The following is a 21,977-nucleotide window of genomic DNA, read 5'->3' on the forward strand; positions in this document are numbered from 1 at the left end:
GATAAATGCAGGATTTTATCTATTACCTAGCCTCCCCAATCAGATGAGCATGTAATCCGTGTGTGTGCCTGAGAGGGAGAGAGAGTGCGTGCGTGTGCATGTGATGCTTGCTTAAAAATGCACCTTCAAGGACATATACTGCATAGTCACACAATATTACAGTCTTCTCAATTATGTCATAACTCTCTACATGGAACATACAGGTCATGGTATGTGTCTGTTCGAAGGGGTCGATGACAATCCACAACGGAGCACTTCTCCTGCACCATGAACATGATTTTCTTCACGTACAACACACCAGAGCTTTGGGTGTATGGAACCAGTTTTGTGGGCATGTTGAACCAAGCAACATATCTTGTACTGTGTAATGGTCCTAAACAATCTTCACCACCACATGCATTTGCGCCACCTAGTTGTACTCTGTCTTGGCTATAAAAGGAACCAAAAGTTAGCTTTGATTGGGGTCTTCAAGGAAGGTAAAATGCATTTAGTTGTACTTTCTCTTGGCTCTACTTAAGAGCACTCTATGTACAATATATAAGGTATTCCTAATGGCTTCAAAAAAAAAAAATCATTGCATTGTGCAAAGACACAAAGAGAAGAAAACATCGAAAGGAAAATAAAGGAGAAGAGAAACACAAATATACCAATGTGCACTCGACCACCTCTCTTTATATGGATACAAAAAGTCTCTTTACCTCATCAATAAATTTCTATGGAAAGGCCAACCAAACAAGACTAGTTTTACATGGCATAGCACGCTATTGAGACAAGATTTTGACAAACATCAGAAAATTGTGAAGAGCACTTATCTTTTCTGATTCGCATTTTGAGGAAACAATCGTTTCCAGCACTCTATGTACATACTTTATGCTGAGTAATCCAGCTATTTTGTGAAGCATTCTCTTATGAATTCATGGAGTCTCCACTACTCTCTAGTCTAGTCCATACTAATTATGCTTAAACAATACATGTGGTTTTCTAGAATTATCCGCCCTCATTCCTCCAACACTATCACTCTGAATAAAAATCTATCACAGTATGAAGCAAAAGGAGTCAATCTAAAGTCCTCCTAAATGCAATATGTTGGATGCATTTCTTGCTCTCTGTTAACATGAGAATCAACCACGTTATACTTAGAAAATGCAATGAGCCACTTTTAAAATGCTAAGAAGAGGTGGAGACTAACCCCTCTGTCCACTTTAAGATTTCATGATAATGGGCGCCACTCTATTTCTCACTCTCCCCAACACATAGCGCATCCCTTAGTGCCTCGGCAAAAGTCGGAGAATAACTTTGACTTCAAGGGATTTTATCTTTTCGATTTGTTGCACGCTCGCTATTGCTATGTTAGACCTGTGCATCCTTTCCCCTATATCCCCCCCACCAACTCCACTACTCGTGGGTTTCTCTTAGCTTGCCAGCAATCGCTCCAGCACCGTCGCCTTCTGCCACAACATCAAACACGAATGGAGACTCGTGCTTGTCAGACTTACACCACTCTACTGCTTCACACGTTTAGGGCATGCATGTACAGCTAGTGTGCCTACGGGCTGGCCACCCTTTGCATATGCATATAGGCTGCATTGTCCAGTCGCCCACTTTCGGGCGCCTCTCTTTTGTCCAGGCGCCCTACTCCCTTATATTTTTTCTTGCTGGGTCGTGGAGCATTTCCTTGCACTGCTCGACCTCCTCTTGGGCATCTATAATATATATATGTGAGACCGGGGGGGTACCCACTTCACACACTGATACGTTGTAAATTATGGGTCTCATGTTCTGGTAGTCATGGGGGGCTGATCGCCCCCTCTTGCGTTTCGTGGTCTACTCTCTCTCTCTCTCTCTCTCTCTCTCTCTCGCACACACACTCACATGGTATCAGCAGCTAGCTTTCCATGGTCTTGCGATCGGGTGCATCACCTTCTCCCTCACGTTCTCCCTCCCAAGAAGAAGATCAGCCAACGTTTTGCATCAGCCAGGCAAGCGATGGGACATGCTGAACTTTCATCGCGGAAATTTTCCTCTCCACCTACGTCTTTGCAGCTCCACATGGAGATCAACCTACTGGAAACCAGCGCCAGCCTTTTCAAGCACTTCATCGCGGAAACCCCTCTCTAACACCTGCGTTTTCAGCCAGCATTTTCGTTTTCAGGGCTAAAATGCCTGCATTTTTGGACAGCACGGCTCCGTTTTCAGTAGAGGGGGGCAGCGCTAGCCACACCCACTTGGTCTTGCCTCCTACCCCCGGTTTGGCATCCGGTGCCTTACCAGCCCCTAATCCTCATATATCACTGTTTACAGCCATATATACTTCCTTGCTGTTTTCTCTGTTTTCAGCCCACATGGGGTTGTGACCTTGATTCCCCACCCTCCCCAAACTCCCTACACCGCTCCGGACCAGCGTACGAGCACGCTGAAAATCGTTGGACAGCAGCGTTTTCATCACCTCGCAGTTGCGTTTTTGGGTGGATAGCAACCACATGGCTTGAGTTTTTCACACCTCCTGCCAAGACACCATCCGATGGTGGTCCATGCGGTCTCTCAGTGATTGTTGCAATACACGCGGTATCTACGACATCGGTTTGATCATACACGGGCGTACAATCCTTGGGAGATCCATTCATTCTAGCCATCATTCGGCGGTTGCGTACTCTAGAGGGGGTGGTGACTTGTAGTTTGCTATGGACACACCTATGCACTCATCAAAGGACTTCACACGAGATATGGCCATATTCATGGCATATGGGATTCCGACATTCCCAGAGTAGACACCACTAGACACCACCATCTTGGTGGACAGACACGTACCACTTGACCTCGACACGTCAGAGCACTTGCTTACACAAGAGCATCTACATGGACTTAGGGAGACGATCTTGAATCTCTTCACGAACACGTTCATTGCTTGGATCTCCAGACTCAAGTGGGACTTCACTGCTTTGGAATCTCTTGGAAAGTTTACTCACAAGATGCGGGGGATCAAGCATCCCAGGACTACATTTGGAGTCACCTGGAGCTTGGCTTGGATGGTAGTGCAGTTGCTCTTCTACACTCCTGATCATTTGGATTGCTACCTTCAGAGTTGCTTACACTCACCCTCGGTAACCTTACAACAGACTTCTCTCCCGACATGGGCAATAGGACACTCCCAGCTCATTCAGATTGAGACCTACAACGAGTTGCGGTTTGGTGGCGTTTGCGGTCGTGAATCTTGGTCTGGCCACTCCACTTCTCAGTGCAGACTGCTCAGTTTGGCTTCCCTACTTCTACAATATGATTACGGCGCAGACAGCTTGGTCTGACCACACCTCTTCTCAAAGGCCCTTCACAGCGCAGACTGTTGAGTCTGGCTTTCCCCTCATCTTGGATTACCCTAGCTACTAACAGGACACCATCCGGTGGTGGTCAGTGCGGTCTATCAGTGACTGCTGCAGCTTACGATAGCTTCTACAGTGCAGACTGTTTAGTCTGGCTTTCCTTGTTTCGGAAGACGTTTATGGAGCAGATTGCTACATCTGGCCTTCCAGGAGTTTTTCACAACTTAGCCACCTGGCCACACTAGGTTGCAGGTTCATGCATTCACAGCCTTCCAGTCATTCTCATGACAATCCCTGGGCTTCCCCATTTTCTACAGATGGTTTGACTACAGACACCACAGATCCTATTGGACAGGACACTTGCAAGTCTAGTGGCACTCAGCTCGGGACCTTCACGTAGTATCTTCACATTGTATCGGCGGAGTACAGCAGTTTGCTACACTACTCCTGACGGCATCTTTCCACGGAGATTTCTCGGAGGTTGAGACACCCCAGACTACTGCTACACTCAAGGAGTAGCCTTCAATGGACATTACAGCAGACATCTTCATCATTTGGCTCACATCTTCGGCTTCATGCGGTTTGTTCAGCATCAGGTGCTAGACTTACACCACTCTACTGCTTCACACGTCTACGGCATGCATGTATGGCTAGTGTGCCTCCGAGCTGGCCACCCTTTGCATATGCATATAGGCTGCATTGTCTGGCCGTCCACTCATTAGGAAGAGGATGGAGTCTAGGAGGGCCTCTTTATTTTCCATGAGCTTATGGAGGTGATTAACATTTTGACGAGTAGGTGTATGCCATGTGTGCAAGAATGATGGGTGTGTAAGAGATGTGTAAGAGTGGTCAAAGGATGCACTTTTCCCCCGTAAAGGAGGTGAACTATTTTATGGTTTTCAGCCTTCCATAACTCCCACATGTGATCTCCGATTTGAGCGGAGATTATAGATCTGCAATCTACGCGTCGAGCTCTTTCCATAGATATGCTACATGATATGGTTCTACCTGCTAGATTTTAAATTCCATTTTGGGGGGAAAATTTGAATTCAAATAAACTAGCCGTTTTGCCTATTTTAATCCAAAAGTTGTCCTTTGGTTACTTTCTTACTACTAAAGGTTTGACTTCCTTAAACTGCCAAATAAAGAGGCTCTCCTAGACCCCATTCTCTTCCTAATGCTGGGTCGGCTGCCTCTCTTTTGTCCAAGCATCTACTCCCTTATATTTTTCCTTGCTAGGTCATGGAGTATTTCCTTGCACTGCTCAATGTCACAAACTGCTGACGTGTCAAAGCCTAAAGAATGGAGCCAACTTACAGATGCCGGTCGAGGGGCCTAAACCCTAAGAAGAACAAGTAACAGAAGAAGAAGTCCTACCAACTTATGGGGACCCCGTCCGATGGGGCCCAGTGACATAAAGGGATTAAAATAAAGCAAGACTCACACACACTCATGCAAAGCTGATGACGTGGCATCTGTACGGCAGATTTCCGAAAATTGCACAGGCATGATGACGTGGCAGGCTGTACGGATTTCCGCGTTTTGTGTTGGGTGATGACGTGGCAGGCTGTACGGACTTCCGTAAATTACGCTAGCAGCTTTTGGCATTGCTTTTGGGAGTAGAAGCTTTTGAGTTTTGAAGGCTTTTCACTGTAACTGCTTTTCAGGCCAAGGGCCTTTAAATATGAGGTTAGGGCTCATTCTCTCGCATGCTTCCTAGAGAAGGTGCACTGTCTGGAGTACCGGCTTGTATTATGTTGATGCAATATAAAGAAATACCGAAAGGGGTGCCAAGGTTTGGGGCCAATATTCTCTGGGGTGGAATTCCGTCACTCCGTGTCGCATACCGTCTCTCTCTCTCAGTTCAGTTGTTATTGAAGTGCTAAAGTCTGTTCAGTCTGTTCTTTTCTATTGGCATGTGGTGCCCCGTCTTGGACAGTTGTATCAGAGCATCAGGCGTGTGCTTTTATGAAAGTATATCGGTCCCATATAAAGACTTCTGGAATTTATTTGAGGTATCTTCGGCCCCCGACCCCGGACTTATAGCCACACTTTTGGAATTTATTCGAGGTATCTTCGGCTCCCGACTCCGGACTTATTAGCCACACTTCTGGAATCTATTCGAGGTATCTTCGGCCCCCGACCCCGGACCTATTAGGCACTCCCACCCTTACTTCATCGCGCATCGGGCGCGCTCCCGTCTTCATGGCTCGTGTCTTACAGGGCATAAGCCATTAAGATCACTTGCAAGAGAAGGATCCAAAATTTGTTTCGAGCTGCTGTTTTTCTCAAAGACAGTACCATGCAGATGTCTATAGCTACCAAGCCGCACACTTCCAAGGACTTGGCAAGCTTTCAAGAAAAAATTTTGCCCAAAGTTGTATGGTTTCTGGCATCTTCCTTCGGAGTGCAACTTCTGGCAGAGTGGGGTATCTTGAAATGCTTGCCATGGAAACCCTAGCTGATTATAACTTGAAATTTCTCAGCATCTCTCAGTAGATGTCTCTTCCCGAGTTGATAACCTTGGAGCTTTAGTGCAATTGCTATCTTGGGACTACCATCGCTGCCAAAGAAACACAGTCTGTCTAAGAGCTGATGGACCATGCTGTGCTCGGCTACGACCTTATGGAATGAACCTAACCCTAATTTTTGGTGCAGGTTCCAGGATGGAAAGTCAGTCGACTTTTCGAGCTCGGCTAATGTCGAGATTGCTTTTTAAGTTTGAATTTTGTTTGAGAACTTGTTTGGTGATCTTCTTTGAAATGGATGGTATCTGTTTTGAACCTGTATTGGTACCGATTTGAAATGTTTGACTCTGGTTTTAATACTGGTTTTAACGATTGGTGATTTTACTCCTGGGTGGAGTAGTGAGAAATTATGTTTGAGAATGCTTGTTCATACTCATGGTCCGGACCCTTGTGGTTATTTGCGGGGAGAGTATTGAATGATTGAAAAGTGTTGTTTTTACGCATGGCCCGGACCCTTGTGGTTATTTACGGGGGGAGTATTGTCGTTGTTACTCATGGCCCGGACCTGTGTGGTTATTTACGGGGGGAGTATTAAGAAGTCTGAGGCTACGGTCTGGGGGGGCGTTTGGTTGTAAATGTCACAAACGGGAGCGTACACGAGCACTTAGAAAATCTGAGAAATAATATAGTTTGCAAAAGGGAGAGAAGGGAGAAGATCGACACATTATTGGGGACCAGAAGATGGGCTGGTCCCCCCCCGTTAAGAGTATTCTTTTATTCAGGGAGAATTCTTATACAAGCACGAGAACCCGAGGAAACCCCTCCGTTCTGTAATCTTAGACCCGAGGGTCGTGCTTTCCCGTAAAGGGCTTCGGCACAAGGCAATCCTTCCCGTAAGGAACTTAGGCGCGAAGCCGTACTTTCTCGTAAGTGACTTAGGCGTGAAGCCGTACTTCCCGTGAAGGGCCTTCCCGTAAGACGGGAGATTCCTGCAAAACAAACCACACAAACACGTGACAACAATTCGTATGGCGAATCCACAATAGATACCTGTCGCTCTTGCGCGAGAAAAGAGACTTCTGTGCTTCGTAGTCTCGCGATCTCTTGCGGCAGAGTCCTCTCTTACTGACGTTGGTACCCCCTTTGAGTGAGGGCATGTCGTGCTTTTATAGCTCCCTGGCCACGGCACGAATAGCTGCTCGCGTAGAGATCGCGGCCTTTTTTTTTCTTTTTTTTCTTTTTTTTTTGCACTGTTCTACCCGAAATAGGGAGAGAGAATTCGCTCGCTGGTTTTGTTGCTTGATCTTCTAAGTGGCTGCCCACTTATTAAGTGGGCGGCCGGCATATTTTAAAATTAGTCTGAACCTGCCCAAAAACTCAATAAAACCTTATAAGTTAAAACCAATGCATTTCACAACACTTCCCAGGCGTCCCTGGATGCAACCACATGCACGAATGCAATGCAAACATAGATTCCTCACGGGAAAGTGTCTGCCTTCCCGTGATTGTTCCTGCTTTTCGTAAAAAGCTTCATTGAACCCATCTTTATTCTTGTGCTTGCGTTCTTACGCGTATTTTCTTACTCAGTTCGGATTTCCTCCTTAGCCTACGGGATGCCCCCTTATTGATGCACCCGTCACCCATCATGTGACGCATCAGAGGCACTCGTAACCCGGCCCTTTCCACCGAACTTACGGAAACTCCTTCGCGATGTTTACCGTCACCCATCAAATGACACATCAGAGTTGTCCGTTCCTGATGGCAGTTCCTGTAACTACAATCTTCTAACAGTTCTTAGAGCACATAATAAAATATCCTAAAAAAGAGATTTAATCATTTAAAAATAAGAAAATAGTCCAATTATTGATACCACTGTCACAAAACGGGAGCGTACACGAGCACTTAGAAAATCTGAGAAATAATATAGTTTGTAAAAGGGAGAGAAGGGAGAAGATCGACACAGTATTCGGGACCAGAAGATGGCTGGTCCCCCCCCCCCCCCCCGTTAAGAGTATTCTTTTATTCCGGGAGAATTCTTATACAAGCACGAGAACCCGAGGAAACCCCTCCGTTCTGTAATCTTAGACCCGAGGGTCGTGCTTTCCCATAAAGGGCTTGGGCACAAGGCCGTCCTTCCTGTAAGGGACTTAGGCGTGAAGCCGTACTTTCCCGTAAGTGACTTAGGCGTGAAGCCGTACTTCCCGTGAAGGGCCTTCCCGTAAGACGGGAGATTCCTGCAAAACAAACCACACAAACACGTGACAACAATTCGTATGGAGAATCCACAATAAATACCTGTCGCTCTTGCGCGGGAAAAGCGACTTCCGTGCTTCGTAGTCTCGCGATCTCTTACGGCAGAGTCCTCTCTTGCTGACGTTGGTACCCCCTTTGAGTGAGGGCATGTGGTGCTTTTATAGCTCCCTGGCCACGGCACGAATAGCTGCTCGCGTAGAGATCGCGGCCGTTTTTTTTTTTTTTTGGCGCTGTTCTACCTGAAATAGGGAGAGAGAATTCGTTGGCTGGTTTTGTTGCTTTATCTTCTAAGTGGCTGCCCACTTATTAAGTGGGCGGCCGGCATATTTTAAAATTAGTCTGAACCTGCCCAAAAACTCAATAAAACCTTATAAGTTAAAACCAATGCATTTCACAACACTTCCAAGGCGTCCCTAGATGCAACCACATGCACGAATGCAATGCAAACATAGATTCTTCGCGGGAAAGCATCTGCCTTCCCGCGATTGTTCCTGCTTTTCGTAAAAAGCTTCATTGAACCCATCTTTATTCTTGTGCTTGCGTTCTTACGCGTATTTTCTTACTCAGTTCGGATTTCCTCCTTAGCCTACGGGATGCCCCCTTATTGATGCACCCGTCACCCATCATGTGACGCATCAGAGGCACTCGTAACCCGGCCCTTTTCGCCGAACTTACGGAAACTCCTTCGCGATGTTTACCGTCACCCATCAAATGACACATCAGAGTTGTTCGTTCCTAATGGCAGTTCCTGTAGCTACAATCTTCTAACAGTTCTTAGTGCACATAATAAAATATCCTAAAAAAGAGATTTAATCATTTAAAAATAAGAAAATAGTCCAATTAGCAACATCCCCTCTCGCTTCTAAACAGTTGACCTCAACTGTAGTGCTTGGACATATACCTCCAGTATCTCGAGATAAGCTGCTAATTCCTCCTGCGTCATCCACTGAGCATCTAGATTCGAATAGTTCTTAAACTTAACCAAATACTTCCGTGTTATCTTTCCGGATTTGAGAGACCGCTCCTGATGACTTACTATCTGCTCCGGTTGGAGTATTTCTTCTGTTTCCTCAACCTCAGGAGGTTCCTCAGCACTAGGCTGGCTTGGAGGCGGTCCCACATACGGCCGGAGTAAACTGACATGGAAAGCATTATGGATCTTCCAATTAGGCGGTAGCTCTAATCGGAAAGTGACATCATTCACTCGCTCAGTGATCTTAAACGGCCCATAGTAGCGGGTAGAAAGTTTTACCACCTTCCCCTTATGAGACGCTTGTTTCTTAAGTCTTGCCTTCTCAAACTTGAGTAAGACTAACTGTCGGACTGTTAAGTCTAGATTCCTTTTGTGCTTGTCTGCAGCTTTCTTATGCTTTTCCTGAGAGCGTAGAATAGCTCCCCTAACTTGCCCGTAGGCTGTGTCCAAATCCCGGACAAATTCATCTGCTGCAAAGATCTTATCCTTAGTTAAAAGAATGGGTGGAAGCAAAGGCTTACCATAGAGAATCTCAAAAGGTGCTTTCCCCGTCGATGAGTGTATGGTATTGTTATACGCATACTCGACGAGAGGCAAGTATTTCTCCCAGTCAGATTGCCGATCTGACACATAAGATTTTAACATATCCAATACTGTGGAATTGGCTATCTCACTTTGCCCGTCCGTTTGAGGATGGTAGGTAGATGAAAAATTCAGCTTTGTACCAAGATTATCCATCAAGGCACACCAAAAATTTCCTGTCATGCGAGGATCTCGATCACTCACAATAGACTTAGGCATTCCATGATGCTTAAAGATCTGTGCTAGAAAGACCCTAGCCATATGATCTGCTTTGATCGTTTTCTTGACTGGTATAAAGTGTGCTTGCTTGCTAAACCGGTCCACAATGGTCCAGATCGCGTCATTTCTAGTCTGAGTTCTAGGGAGGTCCATGATGAAGTCCATGGCAATACTTTCCCAAGGTTCATTAGGCACAGGCAAAGGTTGTAGCAACCCAGGCGTCTTATGCCGATCATACTTCACTTTTTGGCAGACCAAACATTCCCTGACATACTTATCAATGTCTGCTTTAAGCCTAGGCCAAAAGAAATATCTTTCCATTGCTAAGGTCGTAGAGAGAATACCCCGATGACCCGCATAAGGCGAAGCGTGTGCTTCATCCATGATCTTCTTTCTTAATGGTTCCGCCACACATATGGTATGATGGTGGTAGAGATAACCGTCCCGAATGGAATAGGGAAACTCATTCTCTCCACGATGTAGCTTTCCCCAAATGCTGGAGAAGTCGGGATCATTCGGATACAAATCCGGTAGTGCTTCTAATTCTTGGTGATACACCGAAGTGATAGCGTTCACCCTTGGCCGCCTAGACAGTGCGTCTGCGACTACATTCTTACTCCCAGCCGTGTGAAGGATCTGGAAGTGAAACATAGACAAAAAGTTTTCCCACCTCATCTGCTTCTCAGATAGTTTCCTTTGCGTAAGAAAATACCGCAAACTCTGGTGATCAGTCTTGATCACAAAATCCGCTCCTAGAAGATAGTGCTTCCAGTTGGATAAGGCGTGAATCACAGCCGTGAGTTCCTTTTCATAGATTGATGCATGCAACTCTGCATCCTTAAGCCGTATGCTTTCGTAGGCCACTGCATGGCCTTCCTGGTTCAACACTGCTCCGATGCAATCGCTTGAAGCATCGCAGTGAACCTCAAATGGTTTCCTTAAGTCATGCACTATCAAAATAGGTCCATGGCTTAGCAAGTACTTGAGCCGATCAAAAGCTCCTTGTTGTCTCGATCCCCATCTGAAAGGAATCTTCTTCTTTGTCAAGTCATGAAGTGGTCCTGCTACATGAGCAAATCCTCGGACAAACCTTCGATAATATGAACATAATCCCAGGAAACTACGTACATATTGTACCGTAGTGGGAATAGGCCAATCTTCTACCACTCGGATCTTGGCAGGATCCATACTCACTTGATTGTGAGAGACTATATGGCCGAGATAATGTATCTCTGAGAGAAAGAACTCGCTCTTCTTTGCATTCACATGCAACTCATGCTTTCGCAATTCTTGAAACACTAAGTCCAAGTGCTTCCGATGTTCCTCTTCTGACTTAGAGAAGATGAGTATGTCATCAAAGAATACTCCCGTAAAAGCTCGATACGAGCTGAAAATGCGGTCCATCATGCGATTGAACGTCGCAAGAGCATTGGTCAAGCCGAAAGGCATTACCAAAAATTCATATAGCCCAAAGGTTGTGCAGAAAGCAATCTTATGGACATCCTCAGGGGCGATTCGTATCTGATGATACCCACTCTTTAAGTCTATGCGACTAAAGACACTTACACCCTGCAACTTATCAAGTATATCATCAATCCGAGGGATCAGAAAGCGATTCTTGATTGTGATCTTGTTTAAAGACCGATAGTCTATGCACATTCGAAACGTGCCATCTTTCTTCTGCACCAGTAGAACTAGAGAGCAGTAGGGTGAAGCACTTGGCCGTACTAACCCTTTCTCTAGAAGCTCGTTGACTTGCTTCAAAATTTCCTCTTGCTGAGCAAGACTTACCCGATAAGGGGGTTGATTGGGAGGCGAGCTACCCGGTATGAGATCTATGCGGTGATCTTCCGGGCGTACCGGAGGGAGTTCATCAGGAAGTGTTTCCGTGAAACAATCCTTGTACTTTTCAATAAATTGAAGACGCTTGATTTCCAGACTAGAGAGAGAGTCTCTACTAGTTTTATCCTTTGCAAAAATCAAGTAAGCAAAAACACACTTCTTCATTTCTTTCTTAATGGAGATATGGCTTACAATTGGGAACTACCAATCTCCTGCATCAGCTTGAATCTTTATTTTCTTACCCCCATGATCAAAAGTGAGGGTCTTTTCCACATAATCGGGAATAGGTGTCATGTGGAAGTGCCATGGCATACCCAAGATGATATCACATCCCTCGATGGGTGCTATCAAAAATGATTCGCGGTCCTTGTACTCGCCGATCCGAAGATTGAGCTGTCCTTGCACGGGAGTTGCATTGGTTGTCAACCCCTCGAATGCCGATCCGGATGTAACCGGTGTGCCAAGCTAAGCCGGTGTGAGGCACAATCGTTCCGCAGTATCCAGGGAGATGAAGTTATCTGTGGATCCTGGATCATAAAGAATCAGTACTCGCTAGTTGTTCAAAGACCCCCAGCCCTTCAGAAGTTAACGCTTCCCTTTCTCCGTTTCTATGTTTCCTTGAACATCTGGAATTGAGTTCGAGCTTGGCGGTGCCGGTTCCTTCCTTGCTTTCTCTTGCCTCGTAGAGGCTTGTTCTTGCCGTTGCTGCTTTAGCGGGCAATCCGGTTTCATATGTTCTTTCTCGCCACAGTAGAAGCATCTCCCTTCCTCTCTGAAAGTTTGAAGTTGAGTAGGAGAAAGATACTTAGTTCGCTTGCCAGTGCCCTCTGGCTTCTTAGAATGATCATCGTCCCTAGATGGAGGACGTTTTCTTCCTTGGCCCCCTTGGTCATCGTAGACCCCTCTTTGTCTTGCACGGTAAGTGCTATGCTCCATCTTTCTGGGCGTCCCAGTTGAGTGCAAATCCTCAGCAATGATTGCTGACTCCATCATCCTTTTAAGAGTATCATGCGGATACACCTTCATACTCTTTCGAAGCTGCGGTTGGAGACCCGCTTCGAACTTTCTTTTCTTTTCCTCGTCGGCAATCTTCATGAAGGGAGTGACCTTCAGAAGAACCGACCAATACTTGTCCACATAGGTCGTTACTTTTTCATGTTCCTTCTGGGCAAGCCAGTCCCATTCCTTCCGTATGTCCTGCTCGAAGTCAGGTGGAAGAAATTGTTCATAAAATTCAGATTTGAAGCTCTCCCAAGTTCTGGCCTGAGAACCTTCCAGAATCTTGGCTAGCCACCAATTACTTGCCGTTTCCTTGAAGTGCATCCCCACATGGCGTAATTTGGATCTTTCTGTGAAGTGCCCATTGGTAAAGGCGACTTCAAACTGTCTAATGAAGGACAATGTTTTGGAGATGTCTCTCCGTCCATTGTAGGTTTCGAACTTGATGTCCTTGTCGCCCGATTTGAAGACTCTCATGCGATGTTGAGACTTGCGACCATGCTTCTTGAATCGAGGCTTATCTTTAGGTTGATGAAGAGCAATAGTAGTAGTGGCTTCCTCCTTCTGACGAGATGATCGAGAAGTAGAAGTATAATCAGGAGAGTAAGATGGAGATGAGATAGAGATGTCCTTGCTCTCGTCTAGCAAAGAGAGCGCTTTTTCCTGGCCTTTCCTTGGAGTAGGCCGTTCATTACGATCCGAAGATCCTTTGTGCACCTCGGCACGTTCTTCTTCTCTTGCCTCCTGTGGTCTCAAGCCAACAGTGTTGTCTGGATGCTTGACTGCATCAATTCCATTCGTTTTCTTCATTCCGCCCAAAAGCTTTTGGACGTCTGGCAACAGTAAAATTTGTTGCAACTCCGCAAGCTGAGCTTGCACTTGTTGAAGCTCCTCTTCAACGCTTCTCCCTTGGCTCGACATGGTTCTTCCCGTTCTTCCCGGAATCGTCCTTCTTTGCAGAGAAAGAGAGGAATCCGAGCTCTGATACCGCTGTCACAAAACGGGAGCGTACACGAGCACTTAGAAAATCTGAGAAATAATATAGTTTGCAAAAGGGAGAGAAGGGAGAAGATCGACACAGTATTGGGGACCAGAAGATGGGCCGGTCCCCCCCCCCCCGTTAAGAGTATTCTTTTATTCAGGAAGAATTCTTATACAAGCACGAGAACCCGAGGAAACCCCTCCGTTCTGTAATCTTAGACCCGAGGGTCGTGCTTTCCCGTAAAGGGCTTGGGCACAAGGCAATCCTTCCCGTAAGGGACTTAGGCGCGAAGCCGTACTTTCTCGTAAGTGACTTAGGCGTGAAGCCGTACATCCCGTGAAGGGCCTTCCCGTAAGACGGGAGATTCCTGCAAAACAAACCACACAAACACGTGACAACAATTCGTATGGCGAATCCACAATAGATACCTGTCGCTCTTGCGCGGGAAAAGAGACTTCCGTGCTTCGTAGTCTCGCGATCTTTTGCGGCAGAGTCCTCTCTTGCTGACGTTGGTACCCCCTTTGAGTGAGGGCATGTGGTGCTTTTATAGCTCCCTGGCCACGGCACGAATAGCTGCTCGCGTAGAGAGCGCGGCCGTTTTTTTTTGTTTTTTTTTTTTTTGGTGCTGTTCTACCCGAAATAGGGAGAGAGAATTTGCTCGCTGGTTTTGTTGCTTTATCTTCTAAGTGGCTGCCCACTTATTAAGTGGGCGGCCGGCATATTTTAAAATTAGTCTGAACCTACCCAAAAACTCAATAAAACCTTATAAGTTAAAACCAATGCATTTCACAACACTTCCCAGGCGTCCCTAGATGCAACCACATGCACGAATGCAATGCAAACATAGATTCCTCGCGGGAAAGCATCTGCCTTCCCGCGATTGTTCCTGCTTTTCGTAAAAAGCTTCATTGAACCCATCTTTATTCTTGTGCTTGCGTTCTTACGCGTATTTTCTTACTCAGTTCGGATTTCCTCCTTGGCCTACGGGATGCCCCCTTATTGATGCACCCGTCACCCATCATGTGACGCATCAGAGGCACTCGTAACCCGGCCCTTTCCACCGAACTTACGAAAACTCCTTCGCGATGTTTACCGTCACCCATCAAATGACACATCAGAGTTGTCCGTTCCTGATGGCAGTTCCTGTAGCTACAATCTTCTAACAGTTCTTAGTGCACATAATAAAATATCCTAAAAAAAGAGATTTAATCATTTAAAAATAAGAAAATAGTCCAATTAGCAACAGTAAAAGGCCTCTATATCTCATGGCCCAGACCTTTTTAGGTTATTTGCAGGAGGAGTGATGAGGGAGTCGTTGAACAGCTCATGGCCCGGACCTCGATGGTTATTTGCGGAAGGAATGTTCATCGGCGGCTTTATGTTTCTATGTCTTGTAACATGCATATGTAAGTATTTATGTTGCATTGTGATGTACCAATTACTAGATATTCCTAATTGGATGAGATTGGCTCGTTATGTAATTTTAGTGCATCAAGACACCCGTGGAAGATCAGTACGGTCTGGGTGTGATGGCTAATTTTACTACGCCGGAATATCAAGAGTTCCGATCTGGACGAAAGGAGAAGCTAACTCCTTGATCAAAAGAGCCAAAAGGAAAAGCTAACTCCTTGATCAATAGAGCCGAAAGGAGAAGCTAACTCCTTAACAAAAAAAGAGCAGATTGATTGTCCCTCGGAAATTGTTTTTGAGCTAACTTGAGTTGTTTTGCAGATATGCTGTAATCGCGAACGATTACTCTCTTTCAAGAAGGGGAGATGTCACAAACTGCTAACGTGTCAAAGCCTAAAGAATGGAGCCAACTTAAAGAAGAACAAGTAACAGAAGAAGAAGTCCTACCAACTTATGGGGACCTCGTCCGATGGGGCCCCAATGACATAAAGGGATTAAAATAAAGCAGGACTTACACACACTCACGCAAAGCTTATGTGTCACATGACACATCCCAACCCTATGTGTCCGTGGACAAGCTACACCACAGCAGGGTTCAGTCAGCTTAGTCAAGTTTAGATTAGTAGTGATCTGGCACTTTTGTGAGTCTATTCGTAGACCGTGCATGCCCAGTCACTTAGCATAGATGCATATCCTCCGGTTGCACACAGCATGATCATCGGAATTCCCATCAGAATCCATTAGCATCAGTTAGGGGAATTTTCCAGTGCATTTAGCCTATTTTCCTATTTATTGGGATTTTCACTTATTAACTTTCCTACAAAAGTAGGTAGGGCAATTTTGCTAAGTTTGTATATAAGCAAACCCAAGTTAGCACTCCACAGCAGAAGAGGCAGCAGGAGCACCTTGCTCAACAGGCAACTTCTCAGCAAGACTAACCCCCGCGACTACTCTGGCGTTTTCTCCCCAGAAGACCTAGCGTTTTTGCATCAGATCAGCCTTGGCGATTTGTGCACAGCAGATCAGCCCCAGCGTCATCACGACACAGCAGATCAGCCTAGCGTTTTTGCATTTCCAAAACCCCGGCGACGACAGAAGGACCAATTTCAGCCCCTGGCGTTTTTGGATTTCAGCAACAAATTAAGACCGGCATCATTCACCTAAAGTGTAGCAGATTCAGCCCGTAAAGACCATCAGTTTTCAGCCCTAAGAAACCTCATTTTTCAGCCAAGAAAAACGCAGCCAAAACAGTCATTTTCAGCCACCGAAACAGTCCCGAAATTCAACGACTAGAAGATCTCAGATTTCAACCATCGTCGTCGTCGTCGTCGTCGGCGGCATAGACCAAGTTGCATAGTCCATTGCATACGCATTGTACACCTTTGTGCAATCAAAGATAGACCACTCTCGCCGACGAGAGTGGGGCCTTCGGAGGAGGGTTTTACAACCCCTCGGTGTCGTATCTCTTCTCTCTCCTTCTCTCAGTCTCATTCACTTGCACGCACAATATCCACTCACTTTGTTCGTGATCATAGCACTCTCCATAAGACGGAAAGCTCTCTCTTTCCCTAAGAACTAAAAGGAACATGGAGCAATAAAGATCACTAATCTTGAGAAAATACAACATTCATTCCGCTGCACCTAACATTGGTATCAGAGCTTTGGAAGAGTTTTGCATTACTCAAGGAAAGAACCACAAGAACCACAAGAATTCTTTTTTTTGCTTGTTGCGATCACACGAACCCAAGTTTACTTGGGCGTGACGATTCCTAATCGTGTTTTGTTGAAGAGTGACAGGAATCCCAAGAAAGAAGGGCTTGTCCAGCCTCCCCTTGTGTCTCTTTTCACTCATTGAGAGAGGACCGTGCACTTAGCGGCCGGCCAATCGACGTGAGGTGGGAAAAATCAACCTTGGTGTGAGCGCAAGGCCGCCAAGGGGTGCGCCTGCAGAAAAGGGTAGAACTCGGGTGAAGAGAAGATCCTTCTCAAACGCGGTTTGCAAGCGAAAGAAAACCTCAAGAACCTCACGAACCCCAAGAACCCAAGACCCTCAAGACTCAAGCACCTCAAGAACCCAAGATTCTCACGAATCAAGGACCTCAAGAACCCAAGTTCCTCGTGAACTTAAGAATCCAGACCACAAGAACCCACAAGAACCCACAATTGCAGAATGATCATCACTCGAAGCGGAATGGATACTTCGCTTGGAGGTGATGAGCATGAGAGAGGCGAAGAAGAATTTTCCCCACCAGGAGGTTTTTCCGACCCCCCCCCCTTCACCATCTACAACAAAGATTGCACTAACTCCTTGGAGGAGTTGACCCAAGAAAGAGAAGCAGAAAGAAAAGCCTACGAAGAAGACATGGCAGCCATAGAGCGCAAGTACCAAGAACGAAGGGCAGCCATAGATCAAGAGAACAAAGCAAGTCAAGCAGAATTTGATCGAGAGAACAAAGAAAGTCGAGCAAGATTTGATCGCGAGAACAAAGCAATACGGCAAGAGATGTTGCGACTCTTTTCTCAAATGCAAGCACAGATGCGACAGGATCGGGAAAAGGAGACTCTCTCAGTCTCTTCTTCTTCCAAGCATGACACACAGGATTTGCATGATTGTGTGAAGCATGATGATGATGATTTGATTGATAATGATTTGCATGACGATGAGAAGCATGATGAATTGAATGATTATGAGAAGCATGATGAATTGAATGACAATGACTTGCATGATGTTTTGATTGACAATGATAAGCATGATGATTTGAAGCACAATAAGCATGATGATTTGGATACCAATGATTTGCATAATGATTTGGATGACAATGACAAGCATGATGATTTGCATGATCAAGATGTGATTTTTCACAAGCATGATGAGTTGCATGAAAAAGATGTGATTGTTCACAAGGATGATGTGTTAGTGGATGCTTTTCCTAGCGAAGCTAACCTCGTTGAAGATTTGATCAATCACCAAGAATCGATCTTGGCTTTCGAGTCGAGGTCCACAGATCCCCCACAAGAAGTTTCGATAGATCCCGAAGAAGCGATCTTGGCTCTCGAGCCTTGGTCCAAAGAACCCTCACAAGAAGTATTGTGTGTTCGCATGATTGATACGTACGCATTGTTCGAGTGTTTCATTCGTGAAGGTTTCCTGTATTTTAGTCAGCATCGTTATGTGATCCCTTTTCCTAGGCATGACATATTGTATGTTGAGCACGTTTCTCTCATGGATGAGCACGAATGTATGCGGATTGTTCATGAAAAGCTGAAAGGTATGTATGTAAGGAAGTCACATTCCATGTTTCTTCCTTGGCATGACACAGTTTCCGAAAGAGCACATGATTGTATGAGCACCAAGCATGGGCATTTCCTTTTTGATTTGCCATAGTTGATTAATTTCGATCAAACAGAAAAGATTCGAGCGCATTGTTTGCATGTGTTTGATGAACGGGTTGTAACTCCGTCTCTATGTTCATCTACATTGCATACACAGTCTTTAGAGAAGACAAGATTTTTTTCCTTCACTATACATGGAATGGGTATGTTCATGGTTTTGTGTTGGAGATTGTTTCAGGAATTGTCAGCCATGGAGATTCTTGAAGACGAAAGAAGCAGGACTCTAGACGAAGTTGAAGCAAGAAAGGAGATTCAGAAGACTCTGTCGCTTTCGGTGCGGCCCAAAGAAGCAAGCGTTGCAGACCTTTATGAAGTTCAAGTACCGCTCGACCCACACAGCAGAGTGGGCCGGCGAAGAGTCCCGGAATACACATCCCAACCCTATGTGTCCGTGGACAAGCTACACCACAGCAGGGTTCATTCAGTCTAGTCAAGTCTAGATTAGTAGTGATCCGGCACTTTTGTGAGTCTATTCGTAGACCGTGCATGCCCAGTCACTTAGCATAGATGCATATCCTCCGGTTGCACAAAGCATGATCATCGGAATTCCCATCAGAATCCATTAGCATCAGTTAGGGGAATTTTCCAGTGCATTTAGCCTATTTTCCTATTTATTGGGATTTTCACTTATTAACTTTCCTACAAAAGTAGGTAGGGCAATTTTGCTAAGTTTGTATATAAGCAAACCCAAGTTAGCACTCCACAGTAGAAGAGGCAACAGGAGCACCTTGCTCAACAGGCAACTTCTCAGCAAGACCAACCCCCGCGACTACTCTAGCGTTTTCTCCCCAGAAGACCTAGCGTTTTTGCATCAGATCAGCCTTGGCGATTTGTGCACAGCAGATCAGCCCCGGCGTCATCACGACACAGCAGATCAGCCTAGCGTTTTTGCATTTGCAGAACCCCGGCGACGACAGAAGGACCAATTTCAGCCCCTGGCGTTTTTTGGATTTCAGCAACAAATTAAGACCGGCATCATTCACCTAAAGTGTAGCAGATTCAGCCCGTAAAGACCATCAGTTTTCAGCCCTAAGAAACCTCATTTTTCAGCCAAGAAAAACGCAGCCAAAACACTCATTTTCAGCCACCGAAACAGTCCCAAAATTCAACGATTAGAAGATCTCAGATTTCAGCCATCGTCGTCGTCGTCGTCGTCATCGGCATAGACCAAGTTGCATAGTCCATTGCATACGCATTGTACACCTTTGTGCAATCAAAGAATAGACCACTCTCGCCGACGAGAGTGGGGCCTTCGGAGGAGGGTTTTACAACCCCTCGGTGTCGTATCTCTTCTCTCTCCTTCTCTCAGTCTCATTCACTTGCACGCACAATATCCACTCACTTTGTTCGTGATCATAGCACTCTCCATAAGACGGAAAGCTCTCTCTTTCCCTAAGAACTAAAAGGAACCTTGAGCAATAAAGATCACTAATCTTGAGAAAATACAACATTCATTCCGCTGCACCTAACATTATGACGTGGCAGCTGTACAACAGATTTTTGAAAATTGCGCTAGCATGATGACGTGGCAAGCTGTACGGATTTCCGCGTTTTGCGTTGGCTGATGACGTGGCAGGCTGTACGGATTTCCGTAGAATACGCTGGCAGCTTTTGGCATTGCGTTTGGGACCAGAAGCTTTTGAGTTTTGAAGGCTTTTCACTGTAACTGCTTTTCAAGCTTTTAAATATGAGGTTAGGGCTCATTCTCTGGCATGCTTCCTGGAGAAGGTGCAAAGTCTAGAGTACTGGCTTGTATCGTGTTGATGCAATATAAAGAAATACCGAAAGGGGCACCAAGGTTTGGGGCCAATACTCTCTGGGGTGGAATTCTACCACTCCGTGTCTCGTGTCGTCTCTCTCTCTCAGTTCAGTTGTTATTGAAGTGCTAAATTCTGTTCAGTCTGTTCTTTTCTATTGGCACGTGGTGCCCCGTCTTGTGACACTCGACCTCCTCTTGGGCATCTATATATGTGAGGCCAAGGGGGTAGCCACTAGACATTGATACGTCGTATTGCGGGTCTCATGGTCTGGTAGTCATGGGGGGCTGATCGCCTCCTCTTCCCTACACCAGCATTTCGTGGTCTACTCTCTCTCTCTCTCTCTCTCTCTCTCTCTCTCTCTCTCTCTCTCTCTCTCTCTCTCTCTCTCTCTCGTGCTCTCGTGCTCTCACAATACTCTGCCATAGAGGTCCGAGGGACTCTGGCAAAGCCCCCTCGATCGACCCGACAAAGCTCACCATTCGACTTGCTTTGTCACCAACAGAGAAAGCGAGCCTTGCAACAAAACTGGAGCACCTCCAGGCCACCTCTGTTATTTGCAAGATCATTGGCAGTTGACCTAGCAGAGGCTAGGTGTACGACCTCCTTCAGGTCTCTGCAGGAAACATCATCGATAAACAGCTTCTCGGACAAGGGTACTACGAAATCGAGTTTGAGACTCCCGAGATGGCTGCCAAGGTCATTTCGATGAGCCCTCTGCCATTTGAGCGGTCAGGGCTCATTTTCGACAGTGGTGCCATGGTTCGACCCAGATTCGGATGTTCTTATCGCGGAGGCAGTTCTATCCATTTCGGTTTGCTTCCCTAGCTTGAGGAGAGAGTACCTACCGCTTCTTTCTAGGATGGGTTCTGAGATTGAGACAATCTTGGAGACCCCATGCACAGCAGTTTACCTGTGGTTAAATTTCAAGCACTAGTGCCCTACGTGGCACTAGCAGTCGCCGTTGATTTAAAAAATGTGTCACATAGGCAACAGCGCTCGAAATTTACCTTGGTCCCGGCAGTTTTAGTTGTTGCCAAAGTTGCAAGTGTCGCCCACCAGAAAAATGGGCATCGACTAATAAGCATCATGTATTGAAAAAATGGTAGCATTTTGTGTGTCACTTGTCGAACTTTTCAAAAAAATCACCCAGCACTTCTAAATACGTGCTAAAACAACATGCATAAATGAATTGCTCTATCTAGAAAAGAACGTAGCGATAAAGCTCTGCAGCAATGGCAGTTAGGGTTAGTTAATAGGAGATATACAACCTCAGGCTCACTGTGTATTTGTGTGTTCATCTTGGCCACCGTTGGCTTCACCGTGATTGGTCTCTGTTACGGCAGCGTCTCCACCTTCAGCTCTGGCCAGTGGTGGCTCTTATGTCCCGCCGATTTCGGCTTGCCCAGTGCTGTTCCTAGTGGTTGTTCCTTGCTTCTTCTCTCCTTGCGTCGGTTCAAGCTCGCGATTATAATCGCTGGCAAGAGAAATTGTGGTCTACTACTTCAAAATTTGAAGGACGGAGACGGTCTCGTCGTGTCACACATTGGTTCGGTGAAGGCTAATAAAACTTTCTTTTTTTTTTTTTTTTTTTTTGGGGGGGGGGGGGGGGGGGGGGGAGAGAGAAGTGTGCAGACCTCGAGATGAATGGAAGGTGGAAAAAATAGGCGCTTGTCAGCAGGCACCCGGATTTGTCTCCTCGCCACTGCGGTGAGAGTCCAATGCACTAACCGCTACGCCTGCGACGTTTTCATTAACATATGTGCAAACCATGAAATGAAA

General features: G+C 45.9%; 1 protein-coding gene and 1 long non-coding RNA gene across 2 annotated transcripts in view; one reads left to right on the forward strand and one right to left on the reverse strand.

The window, feature by feature from the left end:
- The window catches only part of LOC147441107 (uncharacterized), a 47,440-nt gene extending 47,169 nt beyond the window's left edge, over positions 1-271 (forward strand). Inside the window, exon 7 of the mRNA XM_086483653.1 lies at positions 204-271. Within this exon, the coding sequence (XP_086339779.1) occupies positions 204-271 (68 nt within the window). The remainder of the gene's footprint in view (positions 1-203) is intronic.
- LOC147441109 (uncharacterized) lies at positions 144-21,700 on the reverse strand. The gene is made up of 2 exons (XR_015184357.1): positions 21,467-21,700; positions 144-429 (listed from the first exon to the last, which is right to left on the reverse strand). It is a non-coding gene; the product is annotated as an uncharacterized LOC147441109 (long non-coding RNA).
- Between the last annotated feature and the right edge of the window lie 277 nt (positions 21,701-21,977).

Source organism: Adiantum capillus-veneris, chromosome 15 (genome assembly GCF_014529385.1).
Source record: "Adiantum capillus-veneris isolate H3 chromosome 15, ASM1452938v2, whole genome shotgun sequence".
NCBI classification, from domain to species: domain Eukaryota; kingdom Viridiplantae; phylum Streptophyta; class Polypodiopsida; order Polypodiales; family Pteridaceae; genus Adiantum; species Adiantum capillus-veneris.